This window comes from Prosopis cineraria, unplaced genomic scaffold, assembly GCF_029017545.1.
Source record: "Prosopis cineraria cultivar Desert tree isolate PC_DT_omini unplaced genomic scaffold, ASM2901754v1 PC574, whole genome shotgun sequence".
Lineage (NCBI taxonomy): Eukaryota > Viridiplantae > Streptophyta > Magnoliopsida > Fabales > Fabaceae > Prosopis > Prosopis cineraria.
The window spans coordinates 25,502-46,860 of record NW_026555899.1 but is presented as its reverse complement, the minus strand read 5'-3'; the positions used below and the strand labels follow the sequence as shown (position 1 = coordinate 46,860).

The 21,359-nt window shown below is 29.9% G+C and overlaps 1 protein-coding gene across 1 annotated transcript; it reads left to right on the top strand.

Annotated features, from left to right (window-relative positions):
• The first annotated feature begins 12 nt into the window (after window positions 1-12).
• On the top strand, window positions 13-7,294 carry LOC129297629 (probable LRR receptor-like serine/threonine-protein kinase At3g47570). Its single transcript, XM_054935968.1, has 3 exons — window positions 13-100; window positions 3,744-3,815; window positions 6,796-7,294. The coding sequence occupies exons 2-3, from the start codon at window positions 3,776-3,778 to the stop codon at window positions 7,032-7,034; spliced, it is 279 nt and encodes a 92-aa protein (XP_054791943.1). The 5' UTR covers window positions 13-100; window positions 3,744-3,775; the 3' UTR covers window positions 7,035-7,294.
• The last annotated feature ends 14,065 nt before the right edge of the window (window positions 7,295-21,359 follow it).

The window sequence follows — 21,359 nt, the reverse complement described above, 5'->3', positions numbered from 1 at the left end:
TTGCATCTTCAAGCCAACAAATTATTTGGAGCTATACCATCTGGTTGGACACAATGCAAGCAGCTCAAAGAGTTAACATTAGAACTCAACTTATTCACAGGTATGCACTGCCCACATGCCAAATCTCTAAATTCAATCTTACCAAATATATTTGATTGCACTTTTATGTATTGGACATTGGTGTTGATCAAAACCATTCAACAACTTGGACTTCCTTAATTTTCATTTAAACAAAAAATCCTTATCAACAAATAAGTTTTATATTTATAAATATAAACAACAACTCAGGGGGCCCATGTCATCAAACATATTTTGGAAAGAAATATAAGGTAAAATAAAAATTGGGTATTATTTTTATTAAATATAAATCTTCTTTTTCTTTATAATGGCTTTGTCGGGCTTCACAACCTAGCACCTCGTTTTCATGTTCCCCTCTCCCTCATATATATATATTTATTATATGAGAAAGTAAGACCCTATTGGATCGACTTCAACATACTAACGTTGTTCTTCAGAGTTTGGTATTTTATATGCATTAATGTTTCTAAAATTGCAATCAAACTCTAATATGCCAAATAAAGGTCAAGCATCCAGATCCCAAAACTATAGTTTAGTAATTGACTATAGTTTTGATAATGGGAGGGAACATGTTAGCGATTTGTTATTCTTTCTGCCTTATTGCATCTGGGTCATCATTTAGAGTTTGAAAAGTATCTCAATTGTAGGTAAGTTTTGACAGTTCGATAGATTATATATAATTGCTGCTATTAATTTTTCAATTTTTATTTTCATTTTACTCTTTGGTACAAAATATTTTCTTTATTTTGTGAAGACAACTTTTAGAAGAATATTTTGATTTTTTGTCTTTACACAAATTTCTTATATTTTAAGGGAGTGTATCCGGGGAAAAGTTTCAAGTGCATCTATATTTTTTTTTTCGGCTATTTGTTTAAGATTAAAAAATAAGTAATTTTTAGATAGTTTAATATTTATAAAAATGGATTTATCTTTAAAAGATTTTATAAAAATAATTTATTCTTTTATTACAATAATAAAAATGATAGTTATTATCTGTTTTAGATTTTATTATATCTTTATGGATCTATATTTGTAAAAAATTTGTCGTTTAGTTTTTTTAAAATTTTATAATATCTCCATGTATGTCCACATTTTTATGTCATTCAGTCTCAACTATTGGATCATATCATTTTAAGAAGCTATTCAAAGTAACCTTTCAAAATAATTAGAAATATACTTTTTTTTTCAGATTGTAATTATTTTAAAAATTTCAAATAAACATAATAAAATTTCACAAAATAGATTATTGTCAAAAAATAAGTTATTTTTATGAAAGAAAAGTTTAAGAGCCCATTTGTCTCATTTTTTTTAATGAAAAAATAAACTTATTTTCTGCAAAAAGAGAGTCTATTTTGTAACTTTTTCTGATATTGTTTAAAATTTTAAAAGTAATTAGATATGAAAAAATCAGAGTTATGATTATTTCAAGAAGAACCATTTTGAATATCATCTGAAAATAATCTGTTATTGTAGAAGAGAGAGAAGTTTTAACAACGCAGGATATGCAAAGATATCATAAAATTTTAAAACAATTAATAATAAATTATTTTTATAAAAAATCATAAAATTTAAAAACTAATAATCACTATTTTATTATTATAACCAAATAAAAAATATAATTTTGCTTTTTATAAATCTCTAAACTATCTAAAAATCACTTATATTTAATCTTAAAGAAATGGCCCTAATAAATTGACCTTTTATAAAATCTCTAAACTATTTAAAAATCTTTTTTAATCTTAAACAAATGGGACCCAAATAAATTGGCATTTAATGTTATTTTGTTTGCAAAACAGCTCCATATCTTCTAAATAAAATGGGTTCAACGAAGTGATAACTAAGTGGTTGGGGTTGTTGTAATTTAAAAAATGGGAGGTTCAAATCTCAACTCTTGTGTGTATAGCAATTTAATTATGAGAGGTTTGCTTTTTATTCTCAGTACCTTCGGAGAGATAGTCTTGCCATTGGCGAAGCCTTCTCTTTTGAGTTATAAAAATTAAAAAAAGAAATAAAGAGAGAGAAAGAGTGGAGGAGAGACACTTTATTTTTTTATTTTTATGTAAATGAAATTCATTTTATAACTAATCAATTATATTATATTATATTCATAAAAAAAAAAAAATAAATGGCCTTTCAAAAACTTGTTTTAAGAAAAATAAGAAATTAAATAAGCAAAAGCTCAATACCCTATGCGTTTTACTACCCACTTCAAGTGATTTTTATATGCATCATTTTAAATAAATATATTAAGTTTTTTAGTTTCATTTTCATTTTTTCATTTGTGTTATTTACTCTATTGTTGGAGATATTCCTAAAAAAATCTGCCGAGATCATGGAAATTTTAAAATTATGATCTTAGATACTAAAAATTGTGATGCATGTTAAGTTGTCCTAGGGTGAGCTCCATGCTTGTTAGATTTATCACATATTAAGTATGCTCAAGGATAGTATACTTTACCAAATAGTTTAAGCCATTGGTTAAATACTTCCTCAGCTTTATATATCGTGATCTATTTTCTAATCTTTAAATGTGAGATTTCTTTTTACACTTTAATATTCTCTCTACTTTTTTTTCTTTTTTTTTTCTTGCTTGGGCTTGTACTTTCTTTAGTCTTAGAGGCCTAAGGTCTATTCAATTTCTTCTCCTTTTCTTCTTTTCTCTCTTTTTTTTCTTTTTTTTTTAAATATCTTGTATGTTTTTTTCATCTTTCATTTCTTTCACTTCTTTTCCTTTTTTTTCCCTTCATTTTTTTCCCCAATCAAATGGCTCATGCCTCCCGAGATCATGGATTTTATTATGATCTTAGATACAAATTGTGAGCCATGTTAAGTTCCGTGATCCTGCTTGTTAATTTATCATATAAGTATGCTCAAGAATAGTATACTCTACCAAAATAACTTAAGCCATTTGGTTAAATACTTCCTAAGCTTTATATATCATGAATTATTTTTAATCTTTAGATGTGAGACTTTTTTTTACATTATAACAATGCTGTGATCTTTCCCACTTCCACATCTACATTAAACACTTGATTAGTTTAGCTAACAACTAGTTCTTATTGTCACACAATGTACCTCATCGTCATCATGGAGTATTACTTTTGACACCATATGCCATATCGTAACAGAACATTTGGCTGTTGGAGTTGGCCGAGACAAAAAGCCCAATGAGAATTATTTTTCTAAAAATTATTTGTATATTCTAGAATCATTCCATTAGTTGAAATATGATAAAATTGGTCTAAAATTGGAGTCTTTGGATTTCTAACAAGGTTAACAATGTAATAACCTATTTTAAAGTAAGTCAAAAGGTTGGAAATATTTTATATAGGAATATGTGGAAGTATGTTATTATTATTGCACTACAGGCTATCATAATAAATTTATATTTGTGAGTAAAAAGCTTTTTCAAACAATGTCTTTTGCATTGGATTAATTCTTCAACTGTTATGTTGTTGATAACTAGTGGTAACTAGAATATGTTACAAGTAGCTATTTACTTTAGAAAGCCAGCTTTACCAGGGGGAGATCTAAGAAAGAGCAATCATGCAGTAACGATGTTGAATGCAATATCAATCAAAGTTCGAGCGTGCTTAAAAATAATTAGACAATCTGTGTTTTAACTAATGTGTCCCTTATATCTATAAATGTCAATCTTCTTTCAGGCCATATACCCAAAAGCATCAGGAATTTGACTATGCTTCAATTGCTAAATCTGTATTCCAATAACTTGGAAGGTATTCATCCAACAACTCATAGCATTGTCATGTTTATTTTATCTGTTGCTAAATTACAAGAAATATTCCTAATAAAATTGGTGATCTTACAAACCTAAAATTCTTAGATATGTTTTAACAATTTAATAAATTATATATAATTCCATTTTTTTATTTTTTACTTGTTTGTTGCCACATTGCAAAGATATTTCATGACAGATTGTGATAGTTGAAATTGAAAATTTAAACTTATTAAATATAATAAGTTTTCTCAATCTTAACCATTAAATGGTGCAGTGGATGCACATTTGAGACAACAAAATCTTGAGAATATGATTGAATTAATTTTTATATTTAGATTAAAATGTTCAACTTTTTGAATGATACGAATAAATAAAAATTCTTTATCATTGTTTCTAACGAATTATTTTTAAAAAATTGAATTATATTTATAAAATTAATTTAAAGGATATATGTAAAAGATAAATATCCACCTTGTTAATATATATGAACAGAAAGGCAAAATCTAGTTAAAAAAAAAAAAACCTCTGCAAGCTAACATATAAAGGATTATCAACAATCATACATCTCATTAATTTGACATTTGTCTTATCCACTATTTTTAGTATTCACTTTAGATAACTTTACTAAAACTAATCTTTTTTTAATATAGGTTTAATACCTATGGAAATAGGCAATCTTCATAAGCTTGAATTCTTAGAATTGTCATCTAACAAGTTGAGCGGTTCTATACCATTGACCTTTTAACATTTCAACTTTGAAATTCTTAAACCTTGAAAGCAATTTTATATCTGGCAATCTTCCATCAAAATTTGGGAATCTCACTAGTTTCTTTGAACTATCCTTGGGAGAAAACATATTGAGAGGATCAATTCCAAAAGCAATTGGTAGCCTTATTAGATCTTCAATATTTGAATCTTGAAGGCAATGAGCTACATGGCCTAATCATTGATGAGATTTGTGATATCACAAAGCTTGCCTATTTATCTTTAAGTAGAAACAAGTTTTCTGGAGGAATACCCCCTTGTTTAGCAAATGTTACCTCTTTACGAGACCTTTACTTAGACTCTAATAAGTTAACTTTCAAAAATACCTCCTTCATTTTGGAATTTGAAGGATATATTGAGAGTAAACTTATCTTCCAATATTTTAGGTGGAAATGTATCATTGAAGATTGGAAACTTGAATGCTCTTGTGTTACTAGATTTGTCAAGAAATCATATTTCAGGCATTATTCCAGCAACTTTGGGTGGCTTGAAGAATTTGCAAGATCTTTCCCTAGCACATAACAATTTGCAAGGAAATATTCCTAAATCATTCGGAAATATGTTGAGCTTAATAAAATTGGACCTTTCTGATAATAATTTGTCTGGGAAGATTCCTAAATCTTCTGGAGTTACTTATTTATCTTAAGTATGTTAATCTCTCCTATAACAAACTCCAAGGAGAGATTCCAAGTAGAGGAGTTTTTAAAAATTTGACTCCTGAATCTTTTATGATGAATCAAGCTCTTTGTGGCAAGCCGCAACTCCAAGTGCCTCCCTGCAAAAAAGAAACAAGAAAAGGATCAATGACAATATTGCTTTTATTGAGATGCATATTACCCATAGTTGTATCAATAATTTTGGTTGTCTTAGGCATTATGCTTTTAAGACATAAACAACAAAAAATTCAAGGGGTCTAGTTGAAAGGGAACTATCAACTTTAGGAGTGCCGAGAAGAATTTCTTATTTTGAAATCCAAGAAGCAACCAATAGATTTGATGAGAGTAGCATACTTGGAAGGGTAGTTATGGTTCTGTGTTTAAAGGAAAGCTTTCCAATGGAATGATCGTTGCAGTTAAGATCTTCAATTGTGATTCACAAGTAATGTTAAGGAGCTTTGAAAAGGAATGTGACATATTATGTAATGCACGCCATCGCAATATGGTGAAGGTTATAAGCTGTTGTTCGAATGTTGATTTCAAATCTTTGGTAATGGAGTTCATGCCCAATGGGAGTCTGGAAAGATGGTTATATTCTTACAACTATTTTTTAGATTTTCTTCAAAGGTTGAATATAATGATAAATGTTGCAACTGCTTTAGAATATCTCCATCATGGCTTGTTAACACCAATTGTTCATTGTGATTTAAAGCCAAGCAACATTTTATTGGATGATGAAATGGTTGCTCATGTGAGTGACTTTGGAATTTCTAAACTTTTAGATAAAGAGGAATCTAAGATATTAACAGAGACAATACCTACTATTGGCTATGTGGCACCTGGTAATTATTCTAAGCATAGTGTCTCACTTTCTTCTTCTTCTTTTACATTCTAACAATATATATCTTTAACATATTATATTCATAAAAGCTTATTATATTTATTGTTAGTAATTATTTAGATTAACAATATTATATAAAATTAATGCATGAACAATTAATTAATATTTTTGGTAAATACTACATGACTTCTTAAAACACATCAATGATATTGATTTGATTTGATTATTAAATGTGTCTTTTAATTGATGAACTACAATTTATCAAAGTTATCGATGCCATCAAACTTGGTCCCTTAGAAATGTTCTTGGATATTTCCTTCTCACTTGTTCATGAGATAGGGACTTGTATTCAAATAGAAAATGGAAGAGCTATTTTATGAGTTTTGCAGTCCTTGAACTTAGCTTAATTTGATCTTTTTATATGTACATAAAATTCTCAAGCTAATTAATATTATAACTTTAAGATGAATGTGTACTTTAAAATGTGCACACATGTATTCTATGATATGGGGGCAAGTGTGTGTGTGTATCTTTGTTTCTTCCACATAAAAATTCATTTGCATATGATCATAACATTTTCCTATCAATGTTAGGGGTTAATAAAATATACATTTAAAAAATTCAAAGACTATGACTAGGCAACACAACATAACCTATTTCTAAATTCTTATTTAGTCATTAGTTATATTTTATTACATGAATTCAATTATATGCAGAGTATGGATCTTCTGGAGTTGTTTCAACAAAAATAGATCTGTATAGCTATGGAATCATGCTATTAGAGGTGTTTACAAGAAAAAGGCCAACAGAAGATATGTTTGTGTCAGGATTGAGGTTGAAGAGTTGGGTAAGTGAGTCAATGCCTCATGCAACAATTCAAGTCATGGATTCCAATTTATTGCAAGGAGATGAACATCATATAAAATATATTGACATCTACATCCTCTATTCTTGAATTGGCCTTGAATTGTTGCACTGATCTTCCAAAAGCACGTGGCAATATGATTGATGTTGTAGTATCATTGAACAAGATCAAAGGGATGTTTTTGCATAGGCAACATCATCACGTTTAGATTATCATTGATTTTCTTACAATTTGTGGGGTTAATTGTTCTCCCTTTTTTCATTTTATACTTTCAGAATATGTTAGACTTATTGTTTATATATATATGCATTTATTTTTATCCAAACATAAAAGTATAAAGCACTCAACTACTTTACCTCAGTCTTTTCTCCTTTCTATAAACATTCTATATAGTCTCTCAAATTTCTTCTTCCCTCAACTTTTTTTGTCACGCCTTGAAATCTAGGGTGTAACACTTGCCCCAGGTGTTATCTAGAAATACACCACAATTAAGTAACAAAGTGTCATTAAGGAAATTTATCCAAAAACTAATTTATAAGGCAAACTATTTTAATCACTAAACAAATACACCATAGCAAAATACATATTTAAAACCTTTTAGAAAAGTCTAAAGGTTCTACATATAATGCATAGAAGCATGCCAAGCGAAACCAGGATAAAAAGTTGCTATCATAATAGCATAAATTTTCCTAACATGATAGCCCTTTTAGGCAAATTTTTAAGAGGCACCGTTTCGCTATCCAATCTTTGATCAAAGTGCTTCAAAATCCCACATGTCACTTTTAATGTATATTACTTGTGCACCAAATTTCAAAAAAATCTAACAGTCATATTAAAACTTATGCACATTGCAACTTCAACAACTATCATTGTCATGACATCATTAAATTACTATCACTACAGCACCTTCGAACTAAATTTTGAAGTGCATCATTTCTCTGTTTGATATCCGATTGAGGTGATTTTAAAGCTCAAATGAATCTTATAAAAATTTTTACTTGTAACTCAAATTTTAGGAAAATCAACTGTTAGCTTGAAATTTTGTAATAACCCTGACTAAATTTAAATAAATAAATAAATATATAAGTTAACTTGCTAAAGTGTGTTTATATTAGTTCTTGGGATAAATATTACAAGTTAAAGACTTGGTCTAGTGGCAGCTGAACAAGTCTTCATACATCAGGTCCCTAGTTCGAACCCAGAAGAGTACAAAAGAAGAGTTAAATTTTTTTCTTTTTCTGGTCGTGCAAAATTACCAAATTGCCTTTAGTTCCATCAGACTTTTTCTTAAACTCTTTCTTCTTCTTTCTTGATGAATCTAAAGCAGAGAGAGAGAGAGATCTGAGGAGCACCGATATTCTGCTCTACCTTTCAACCAAATCTACCTTGTTCCTCCTCCACCGAAGCTAGCACCATCATTCATGTGGTCGCTGTCAATATTGTGCTTATCCGTTCGCTTTAGCTGTGATTTTATTCACGAGTTGCTGCTGTTCGTTCGCCTCTGTTGCTGATTCAAGCATGACAAATCTCTCTTTCTCTTAGCTTCCTATTCGCGTGCATATAAATGATCTGGGTGAGCTAAGATCTCTTCCTTTTGGGTTCGTTTTCTGATTACTGGTGAGCTTATTTTTTTTCATTCATGGCGGCAGTTCTTCCTCACTGTTCAGGGTCATTTTCCTTCCTCTGTCCGTGCGTGTGAGTGGTTGAAATGGTATTAAGGTAATTATAAATCTTTGGTTGCTATTGCTGTGCGTGAGGCTGCCGTTGCTTTGTGTGTGCATAAAATTTCAGGGATTGTGGTTGCTCTATCATTGCTGTACTGTTTTAGGGAACGGACAACTCAATATTGAGTTGGAAATTGATCTCAAAGCTTAATCATGATATATATTCATGGCTAAAATTATAGAGTTCTTTGAAAGAATTTTGTTGCTGTCCGTACGTTGCAAGAAGAAGGTTTAAATTTGAGCTGAAAATTTGACTTTAAGGCTTGGTAGTGATATAGATATGGGTCATAATTTTGGAGTTAAATTAATTCTATTTGACATGGCTGATGCAAAGAAGTTATTGAGGTGAAATTGAAAGAGAATGGCTTAGATATACAACTTGAATATTGGTGCTTTAAGATGTTTGTTGAAAGACTTGTAAGAGAAATTGAACTTGACTTTTGAATATTTATAGAAATTATTAATTTAGAAATTAACTTGTAGGTTTGTAAAGGAATTTGATTATGAGATTGCACGTAGTTATTGGAGCACTTGGAACTTGTTTGGTTATTGGTGAATTTGTTGAATGTTTTAAATTGAAAAGGTAGAAGCAATGCACCTAAAGTATTTGGTGTAGAGATTGGGAGAAAACTTCCATTCCAAGAAAATAGAATGGCATGGCTAAAGTTTTATGGAGAAAGTAAGAGGAACGAATGATATGCTTGAATTAACTTTAAATCATAAATTTGTTTTTAATTTTTGATGGTGATTAGTAAAGGGTGTGTTATAAATTAAAAAGTTATTAAAATTGTATATATTCATATTTTTTAGGGTGTGTGGAAGAACAAGACCCTAATAAGACTTAAAAGAAGAATACTTTTGAGAATCTAGAACTTCAATAGGTAAGTGAATAGCATTCCCTTTAATTTATTTTTATTGGTGTTTTTATTTTTAATAAATTTTCGTTGAGATATTTTATTCTTGTGAGTTACATTAGTTTTGAAACTTTATGATATCGATGCGAGATGTTTAAAGGAGGATATATGCATTTATTTCCTCAGGGAATATGTTTCAAAGAGTTATGGAATTATTTGGTTTATTAAACTCTTAAAATCCTTGATTATTTAGATAATGCAAGCTCGTATATTATTTTATGAAAGACTATTTTCAACAGGTCTTAAATTGAAATTTCAAGTGATGCATGCGAGTTGGATATTGGAAATGTAGATTATATTTTAGAAATAATTATTTTTCTTGCATGTTTAAACATGATTTTTGAAAGGACTCTAAACAGAACACTGCTGCTAACGACAGTTTCGTTAGCCCGTAGCGCGCTGTGGTTAAATACTAGCTAGTTTGTTTCGTGAGTTTTATTCTCATGATTGGTATTCGTGGGCTTCATGCCCTCGTTTGATTCCATGGCTTGATCCGTGTTTGGTTACTTACCCTCGTAGGCTGTGTGTCCACGTTTGTTTCATAACTTTAACTGTATTTAGTTACTTACCCTTGTGGACTGATTTGTTGGTGTTTGTTTTCATGGCATAAGCCGCATTTGGTTATTTACCCTCATGAATTGTGTGTTCACATTTGTAACTTGTTCTATTGAGTTCTCAAAATTTTAAATGTTGATTAATATGTGTTTTTGAAATTTACCTGATTTTGACTAGTAATTTGTATCACTTTGAGTTATATGAGAGCAGATTGACTTCTTTTAGCATGATAACATAAATTGTTTTCAACTTATTCTTATTTTACAAATATGATTATGACTTACATGCTTATAAATTTTGGTGGAATTACTTTCAATTACCTGACACCATTATTAGAGATTTTAAATTTAAATTTTAAGAATTTTATCATGGGAATGCTATTCACTGGAAAAATTATTTGGCCTTAGATTGGTTAGATGATGCTGAGTCTACCAACGACCTCAAAAAGGGCAATAGTAGGTGGACATTTTGATTGGTATTGTTGCTTTAATATAAATATATAATTTGTATGTCTTTTTGATTTGAAAGAAAGAGTAGATGCTCCACATAGGTTGTTGATAAACCTTATTTTTGATCTGTATATTGGTTGCTAGTTGGAAGGAGCTACGCTCCTGACTTATATTGTTATCTGTAAAAAGAAATTTTTGTTATAGAATTTTTGGGAGATCCTAGTTACAGGGGAGGTTCTGCCAAAATTTCTACAAAAACGTCGACACTTTCTTATAATAATAAATTTAAAGTTATTTTAATTCTCATGTGATTCGATTGAATTTTGTTCTTTTCTTGTAAAATGGAATAAATATTCTTGGAGTCTCACAAGAATGTGAGAGTGGTCCACACCCGTGCCAGTCACCTTCTATTTTTGGGGCATGACAAATTTAGACACTCAGATAAAAGTGTAGCTTTTTAATAAAAACCATGTTCAAAGTTATCCAAATCTCATCCTAATAGTCACAAACTCATGAAAACACTTTAGACACGTCAAATAGGACCAGGAGTATCTGATAGAGTAGTGAAATGATAGAAAAATCCCATATATTAAAATTTAACCAATTGGGTCCCATTTTCCAAAATATACCTTTGACCCCAAAATTCACAAAAAAAAAACATACAAGGATAACCAAAAACCAATGCACACCATAAACACATATAAATATACATGCTAAACATTTTCACTTGATTTAGAGCCCTGTGGGGCCCACGTACCCATTCTCCCTATTCAAGGTAGATGTTTGCTCATAACACACAATCTGCAATGCAACCACTTTATATTTGTTTGTAGAAACACACATATTTATATAAATACCGACATAAATATTTGCTTGTCGTGGAAACTTGGTTTACATATAAATCCATCAAAGCTACACACCATAACCAAGTTTCCTAGTCATAAGTCTATAAGCAAACAAATATCATACCCAGGCATACAATCCACACATATTCACATATATGTATAATCACATCCTACTTGCTCAAAAGAAAGGGTTGTTGTTCTTTACAATCCATGAAAAAACCCTTAGCTTAGCTCTTTTCCCTATCTACTACTAAAACCTTTGCTTGGACCTATAATTATTAAAAAGAAACGGGTAAGACAATTGCAATCTCAATAACAAATCTTATTTCTTATTACAAAGGAAGCCATAGTCAAATAAATAAATAATAATTTAACATAACATATAATTTAGCCATTTAAAATGCTTGGATACATGACATATGCCAATGTAGCCTTTCTTGACTAACAAAGTGCCCTCGAAACTTTCAACTTGCAGGTAAATCTTATACCTGCTTGTACCTCTACAAGCATAGAATATAATCTAAGGCATAAACTAATCTACTAAATTGCCTGTGCCCGTTTGATATGAATCTTGAGAAGTCAAAACTAACTCCATCTAAGAGCCAACCTGACTTACTTAACATGTGAGGGCTACCTTAGCCTAGGCACTCATCGCCATATTTCTCTTGTTGGATTTCTTACCCCACTGAGAGGTGTCGAACACTCAATCCCCTTTTATGAATTGAGTCCTCAAATAAATAAGGTAACACTGAGTATTAACAGTAAGCCATAGAATATCACAAGTTCACAACTCCCCTTTAGTGAACTCCCACTGAGATTATGCCTCCAACCCTTTTTTTACTTTCCCTGAGTATTGAACCACTCCAATGCTCTGGGGTAGTATAACATATATAATTCCCACTTAAGCAGTTCCTTAACCTATTTAAGGTGCCGAACCTAGTTACACTTCTTTAAGTGCAACTTCTTGTCTTGATGAACACAATGCATGGTAAACATCTCATTTCTATTAAGAATATCATTGTTAAAAAATTAGGAAACATAAATGCACTATTATCAAAGTAATATCCATAAACATTTATAAAACACATTTAATTACATTTAATCATTTAAAACATGTAATGCATGATAGCTAGTATTATTTATTCAAAAATAGCTAAACAAAGAAATAAGAAATATAAATTTCCTTATTACCTCAACCTCTTTAGTGCTAAAAGGGTTCATCTTATACAAAAAATAAGACTTGGCTTATTCCTTATCCTCCAGTTAAGTTTCACAAATAGTCTCTACAATATATAAGTGATCCACATCATTTATCATGGCAAATAGCATAAAAGAAGGCTATAAATCTTACCACACAACTTGGGTCAATAGACCATAATCCATCCCAATGGTCTAAATATTAAACCAACCATTCACATATACCATTTAACCACCAAAACTATTTATTAGCCACCATTAGGCCAATTTCCAAACCATACAACTTTTAATCAACCTAAAATTTTCACTTAGTGTTATCAACTTTCACAATTAGCCATTCTAATGAAAGTTAAAGCTTAATTTGAATTTATTAGATTCAAATAGCAAAATTATAAACAAATGAATAGGCTAAAACTATTGAAGAGCAAAATCTAATCTCTTAGGGTTTAATTTTTGCCTAAAACTTCTTTCATTCATCTAATTGCCCACTCAAAACAAACAAGCACCATATAGAAACTCAAAACAACCTCTCTAGGAGCTAAGAAAACCAAAACTTACAAGAGCAAAGCCATTTGGACTAAAATCTAGAAATTTCTTCTTCTAAAAATTGAAAGAAAACCAACAGGGAAGGAAGAAGATTGAAGTAGAGAGCTTACTTGCTCTTAATGAAGCTCACAATTTCCACAAAGCCTCCGAATCTGAGCCTTTACCTCCCTTTCTTCCTCCTCTATCCACCATCTCCTCTTTCTCTCACTCTCTTTCCATCCCTTCCCTTTTTATTTCTTTGTTTCTACATTCTTTTTTTTTAAAAAAAACTAAACTTAAAAAGTATTTAGGAAAATTACAAGGAAGGGCCATAAATCTTTTTGTTATAACATAAAAGACTAGGGAAACTTTAATAATTTTTCCATGATTAAAAATAAAATACAACTAAACTTTTGCTTAGTAAGATTTAAACTCTGGACTTTTATCAAATTATTCTTAATTTTAATTTAATTATTATTTTTAAATTAATCTAGGTCTTAAAAATTTTAGGATGTTACATAGGATATAATTGGCTCAAAATATGAGTGAACTCACATCTAATAAGCCTAAAGGTCAAAAGTTTCTAATTGTAAACCATAAATGTTGTTGACATAAAATTTGACCCTAACAATATACATATACATATATAGTGCAAACAAAAGATTTACTATTTTTGTAAAAATTTTGGCACAACCTACCCTAAAAATAGGACAACTTGAAAATTCTACGATATTATTATTACACAAAACAATAATTAGGAGCTCAATTCTATCAACAGACTAATAACAAAGGTAATCAAATGAAGATCCTAACTATAGTCTATGTGGAGCATCTAAAACAAAATTTACAAAATTCAAAATATAGTATATGAATTCAAGTTTTACAACAATTAAAAAAGTAACCAAAATAGCACTTTAACTTTATTTGGAAGTATACCCTCAATGATCATTTGGAGGTCGAAAGCTATCTACACTATCTGAGACCAAAATAGTTTTCAATAAATAACATTCCAATTATCAATATTAAAGAATAACAATAGACATAATAAAGAAAACATGTAACTGCTTTAAAAAAGTTATTTAGTATAATGTAAAAACCTTGTTTCAAAATATAAATTCCATGACATTTTGGCCATATGAAAGAGACCAATATATATATATATATATATCCATGACTAGTCATTTTCGATTTGCATAAATAAAATATAAAATCAACATTAAAATTATGAATCATTTGACTAGAAAAATGAAAATTGTAGTAACCTTGTCAATAAGAATCAAATAAAATTACACACACACACACACACACATATATAATAAATGAGTTAAATAAAATGATGTTTTATTAGGACTTTACCAAAATAAATAACAAATGTGAATACATAGTCTACAAAAATAAGTAGCCAAACGTAGCTTATACCATAGAGACAAATGTGGAAACACAGTCCATGAGGATAACCAATCAAATGCGGCTTATGCCATAAAAATAAACATGGATATATAGTCTACGAGGGCAAATAACCAAACACAGCTTAAAGCTATAAAAAAATGTTGATACACAATCCATAAGGGTAATACTAACCAAACATATTGTCACGCCCCAAAAATGAGGGTGACCGACACGAGATGTGAACCACCACACATCCCTTAAGCCCTAAATTAAGAAATCTTTCCATTACTAAAACATAATTATGTTTATATTAAATTATAACATGCATAATCATTTTTGTATTAATAAAAGCTTCAATATTTTTGTTGAAATTTTGGCACAATCTTTCTTATAAATAGGATCTCCTGAAAACTCTACAACACAATGTTTTTACACAACATATCATTTCAATCAGGAGCTTATCTCCTTCTAGCAATAAACATAATATATATATATATATATATATAACAAAATAAAGAGCCTAGCTCTAGACTATATGGACCACTTAGAGATAAATTTGCAAAATAATATTTCATCATTCAAACTTTACATCAAAAGAAAGCCTCATCCTTTACTCCTCCAGTTCTAGTTAGTAATCACCCCTCAATATTTAGTAGGGGGTTCAACTTTTGCTACATTGTCTAATATCAAAATTATTTTTAGTGAATATTGTCCCAATAATAAAGTAAAAAGAATATAAATGGATATGTCTAGATAATTATAAACAAATTAAAAAGAGCCGCCAAATTCAAGAATCTAAATATCTTGATAACTTCCTAAATAATGAAGTGTTAAATTTTAAATAAATAAACAATTTATCACCTAACTGTGAGAAATCAAGTAAACTAAATAATTAAATAGGAATAGAAACATTTACTAATTAAAAATAATAAAGTTTATTTTTCACAAATCCAATAAAATAAATTTATTTACGAGAACTTTATAGAACAGATAACAGATATGGATATAGAGTCCATTGGGTAATTAACCAGACACGACTAAAGTCATGAAAACGGACGTGGATACACAATACCAACCAAATGTGGCTAAGGCCATGAAACAAATGCAGCTACGAGACCCATGAAAAATTGACTTGAGAACATTGCTCATGGAAAATTAAACTAGCTAGTCATTAATCATAGCGCACTATAGACTAATGGATATGCCATTAGGAACTAGTATTCTGTATGTTTTCCTCTTTAAAATATCAACATCCAAACATACATGGAAATTTCATAACCAAAATTTCATAAGTTTATTTTACAGATTCCATGCATGACTTGTCAAAAAAAAAAAAAACGATTCGTTTGAACTTCTATATCTTAATTGATCCAGCATGACATAATTTAACAAACCAAAATAATTTCCAATTATATTATGCAACCACTACTTGCTGCCACTACACAAATATAATGAATTCCTTTTTTTTTTGCAAGAATTACATATAAATCCCACTCAACATATTTAATTATTTAATTACTCCCATATTCATTGACAACTGTGCTTAGAAGCATGACGACATTGTTGTCATTCTCCTAAGCTCAGTTATGAACCTAGGAGTAATTAATTGTGTTGAGTGACACTTATATGTAATTCTTATAAAAAGTTTTTGGCTTCCATTGGTCAGTATAAGTGATACTTCATATTATGCTGGCAATCTTAGATGATTGGCAGCCTTTAATTTCTTTACAGACCAAATATATGGAGGCATGCATTTACCTTTGCCATCACATTTTTTGTTTTCGTACTTAATAGCTCATATTTTTATATGAGTTTCTAGTTTTATTATCATGCTAAATGTTATTATTATAAATTTGTGTTGTGACTGACGAATTTTTTTTATATAATCATTTTGTATGGAGGTAAACCTTTAGTTCATTTAACTTTGGATTTTTTACGAGTTGCTTTTTCTTTATTTCAGAAGTCCACTCATGAGAAAAAATAATTGTGCAATGATGTTAAAAATCTAATATTTATGAAAAAGGTTCAGCACAAATCAAAATTTTCAATTACTTCCTATAATAAGATTTACTATGCATTGAGATTTCTAGCATTATGTGATTTATCTTTACTTGTCACAATGTTAGAAATACTCTCGATCAACAGAATAGCTCCACCAAATACGTATTTTATATGTTTAATATTTATAATCTTTCAGGCCACGTGCATTAAAAATACCATAGAAATAATATATAATCTCTATTATTCTTTATTCCTCTTTTTTATTCTCATGTCACAATGAAATTCTTCTTTCACAAAATCACGAATTTTTTTTTTTTTTTTTGCATTTTTGTTTCACTGAATTACAGGAAGTGGCGGTTAAAAGTTTTATGCATTTGATGAAATGTGATATAAAGTGAAATCTGTTACCAAGTTTCAAAATTTCATTTTCTCCTTTTAACATTCACAACTGAAATGCAAATAATAATTTAGCATCACCAGAATAACATTAGAGAATCCGGATGACCGGATACACTTTTTATGCTTTGAAACTCACTTGCAATTTTTTTTTTTTTTAACTGCTATGTATAGCCGGAGATATTTCACAAAGTAGTGGAAATTTGACTATATTTAATAAAATATTCTTTTTTCATAACCAATCATATTAGTTAGTACGTTTTGTTTTGTTGCTATATTGCAAGAATAAAATGATGGAAAATATCTTAAAAATTAAAGAAAACATCCAAGAAATTCATAAATATCAACTTTAGAGGATTTATTTCTCATCACAAACAGCTTTGATAACTCTACTAATTAATTGCCACTCTACTAATTCATACTATATTTAACATTTTTGATAATTAAGTATTTTGATTGAAATATTTTTTTTAAACTGTGGAACTTATTTATAAATAAGTCCACTCCACAGAACCTATACAAAATTTTTCCTCTTGAAAAACTATATTTTTTATGAACTCTAAAAAATAGAAAAAATAAATTTTAATTTCACTTTATGTATATTTTGGGAGTGATACTGTAGAAAAAAAAAAAAACCTTTCATGTTAATAGATGAAGCGAACCAAAAATTCATCTAGTTCATATTATTGACCCAACATTGAGGTGAGTATCATATTTGTCTAATTAACTAGATATTTATATTTTATTTTTCCTTAATTTTAGTATTAACTTAAACTAACATTAATTACCTAAATCTAAACAATAATTTTGCTTTCAGCTTTAATACCTTCAGAAATAGGCAATCTTTATAAGCTTGACCTGCCTGTGTTGGGCCATAACAAATTAAAGGGATATATTCCATTGGAAATTCTTCACATATCAACTTTGCAAGTGTTGTATGTTCAAAATAATTCTTTATCAACACTATTACAAAAAAGGACTTTTCGAGCGCTTCCATAACCAGTGCTCCCATATATCTAGGAGCATTTTTGAAGTGCTTTTGTAAGAGTAGCCTACAAGAGTGCTTTCCGACATAAGCACTCCCGTATGTATTTTTTTTTTGAAAAAATAAAAATTCCCTTTTTCTCATTACATATTTTCCAAATAAATCTAAATAAAATTTCACAAAACCCATAAATTTTGATGCTATCAAATAAATTTCATAACAAATAACTTATCAAATAAATTCCAAACATAATGATTGTTATCAAGAATATATGTTTGAATAGGAAACATATTTGTATTAACCAACACAACAATGGTAAAGGACAGCAATATTATTGGACCGATAAATTTAAGTAAGGCAACATCAAAGACTTGAAAATTGGAACTTCTATGCCTGCAAAAAATAACTTAATTAAATCATAACATCATATTAATAATGAATATATTTAAAAAATGAATCACCCCAATCCTAAAATGTGAATGACTTAACTACCAAAGCACGCCATCCATACAGGATGAAGATACACAAAGTTAAAACAAAAATGAAATCTAATTAAAACTGAGCTGGATCTGATTCTCCAATATCAATTTTTTTTAGCATAAAAAAGAAAAAGAGAAGAAACTTAAAACCTTATGAGATCAGTGAAAAATATAACTTGGGAGAAAGAAATTCTCCAAAACAAAGAAAAATGGAGAAAAGCCAATGTGCATTAATTAATGGAGCATCAAATATGTTTTCATGATCATGTAATCATCATTAAGTACACGAATTAAATGCATGCAAGATAATAGAGATCGAATGTCTATAAAAGAAGACATTAACAAACATTAAAAATAAAAACTCTTGCATATGATAAATGAACTAACCTCCCGGAGATTTTGCAAGTCAGAGTCCAATTCTTCATACTTGTCGGGCAAAAAAGTGCTCTCATGTATTCATAAATCAGTGCTCTCATGTCACCATCACAATAGCCAACAAGAGAAACTAGATAAAAACTATATTTTTATGATACATAAGGGATAACAGTTTTGCCTGCATTAATTTTGAACCTGGTATATCTTATATATACCTTGACTTAATAAATTATTTTATTAGTATAATATATTATGAAAGAAATTGTTGAAGATCCAAATAATTATTATTTCACTTCTAACTTCTGATTGAAACTCATCAAACCCTTGCCGTGATGACTTAGAAAGTAACTTGACAGCAACTTTTACAATCTTTTAGTATTTCAAGGTACACCTTTCCAAATCCCCTTCTCCAATTTCAGTTTCAAAGTCTTGGTAATTCTATGAACTTCAGCTTGAGAAAATCCTTGATTCTTTAATTTAAGATGGCCATCTTTCTTGGGCAACATCACAGTAGAAATGTACAATAAAATTTCAATGGCATTATATACAAAAAAATACTAAGCAAGGACCATCTATACATACATAATTACATAATAAGACAGAATTGGAGGAAAGTTAGGCACTTGATCACCTTTAGTATCACTGTGATGTTTTCTTTCATGTTTGCAGAGCATCTAAGAAATGTACACTAATTATTTTTTAGAAATAAATATTAAATATTAGATTAAAGTTTCCTTTACCACAACTTAAACATTATTACAGGATAGGCTTTTAACAGCGGTTAAAAAATACTTTTTACAGTGATTCTAAAATCATTGCTGTTTCAGGGGATGTTAAAGGTATGTGACATTTAATAGCAGTTGTCCAACTGTTGTTAAAAATAAACTTTCAATAGCGATCTATGTCTGTTGTTGAAAGTAGCTTGTTGAATTTTTTTTTAAAAGAAAATCACTTTTAACAGCGATTCTGGCCATAACCGGACTTTTAACACCAATTATGGCTAGAACCGCTTTTAAAAGTGATTTTAAAAAAAATCGGTTTCTACTTATTTCTCCAATTCCTGTAAATGAAAATATTCTATATAATTTATTACCAGCTGGCTAGTTTAAGCACATACAAATTATCCAAATTTTAATACAATTTTATAGAAATTATTACACAAAACACAAATACAATTTTATTGAAGTGGGATGAGTTGACTGAGGGAGGGCAGGGGTCGAGGGGGAGGGGAGGGGGATGATTAGGGGGCGACTTGTGGGGATTGCGACTAGGATGGGGGTGACAAGGTGGGGGGAGAGGAGGGTGGTGGGGCATGAGGGGAAGGGGGCGACTGCATGAGGGAGGGAAGGGGTGGCCGATGGGACAATGGAAAAGGAGGAAGAATCGGTGTGGGGGAGGAAAAAGGAGGTGACCTATGATGAATAATGGGAAGGTGGGGATAGGAGGTGGGTTTTTTAAGTAAATTTGAATCACATTCAACAACCGGTGACATGTCACCCTGCTGTTTGAAAGTGAACTTTCAACAGCAGGTGACGTGTCACTCACTGTTGAATGTAATTTTTTTTAATTCTATCTTTCAACAACAGGTGGAGCCAACTTCACCCACTATTGAAAGTTGTAGTTTTTTTTTTTTTTTAAGTTCATCATTTCAACAGCGGGTGCAAGCTACCTGCCGTTGAAATTGGAAATTTTTTTCATTTTTTAAAATTCCTCCTTTGAATAGTAGGTGTGAGCTACTCATTGTTGAAAGTTTCAGTTTTTTTTATTTTTTTTTAAATTTTAGCTTTCAACAATGGGTGGCTCTCACCTACCATGGAAAGTTGCAACTTTTTTTTAAATTCCCACTTTCAATAGTGAGTGACATGTCACCCGCTCTTGAAAGTCCTATATTGGTATTTAATATTACAAAAATGCTACTGCGTTTACTTTCAACAACGGGTGCATTTTAATTGATGTTAAAAGTCACCTGTAAAATACAAATTTTGTACTAGTGAAAGGATGTGTGTTGGTATATACATCCTGTGTCAGTCACATCTAATTTTAGGATGTGACATCAATTGCCTTCATGAAATCTATAGTTCTTCACATACACACACATCATGTTTTTTACTAGTCTATGATTAGAAATTTTATTTGCAAATTCCTTGAGCAAATCAAAAGAAAACCTTCAAAGATTGGAAGAAAAATTTATTTCCTTAAAATGCTGTAAGGATGGTGCAGCTCCTTAATTAGAGTTTTTGGTAAAGTCACTTCACACACACAGTATGTCTTAGACCCACATACCTCTGTATTCATCCAAGAGCAGCACAACACATGACAGATGATATGTTTTAGAGCATATGGATTGAACTGGAGTTTGTAGCCCACAGCGTTGAGACAAGATATGCTTGGTTGAACAACAAGTCATAGGAAAAGAGAGACAAAGGTGAACATGGAGGGAAATGCAATGGTGATGACTATATTGACCAAGAACGCAAGATGTCGGCTTTAGATCTGCTGAATCATGATGACTCCATTTATAGATTTGTTGATTCGCATTGACATAAGAGACACATAAAACTAGAACTTGAATGTTTTATCA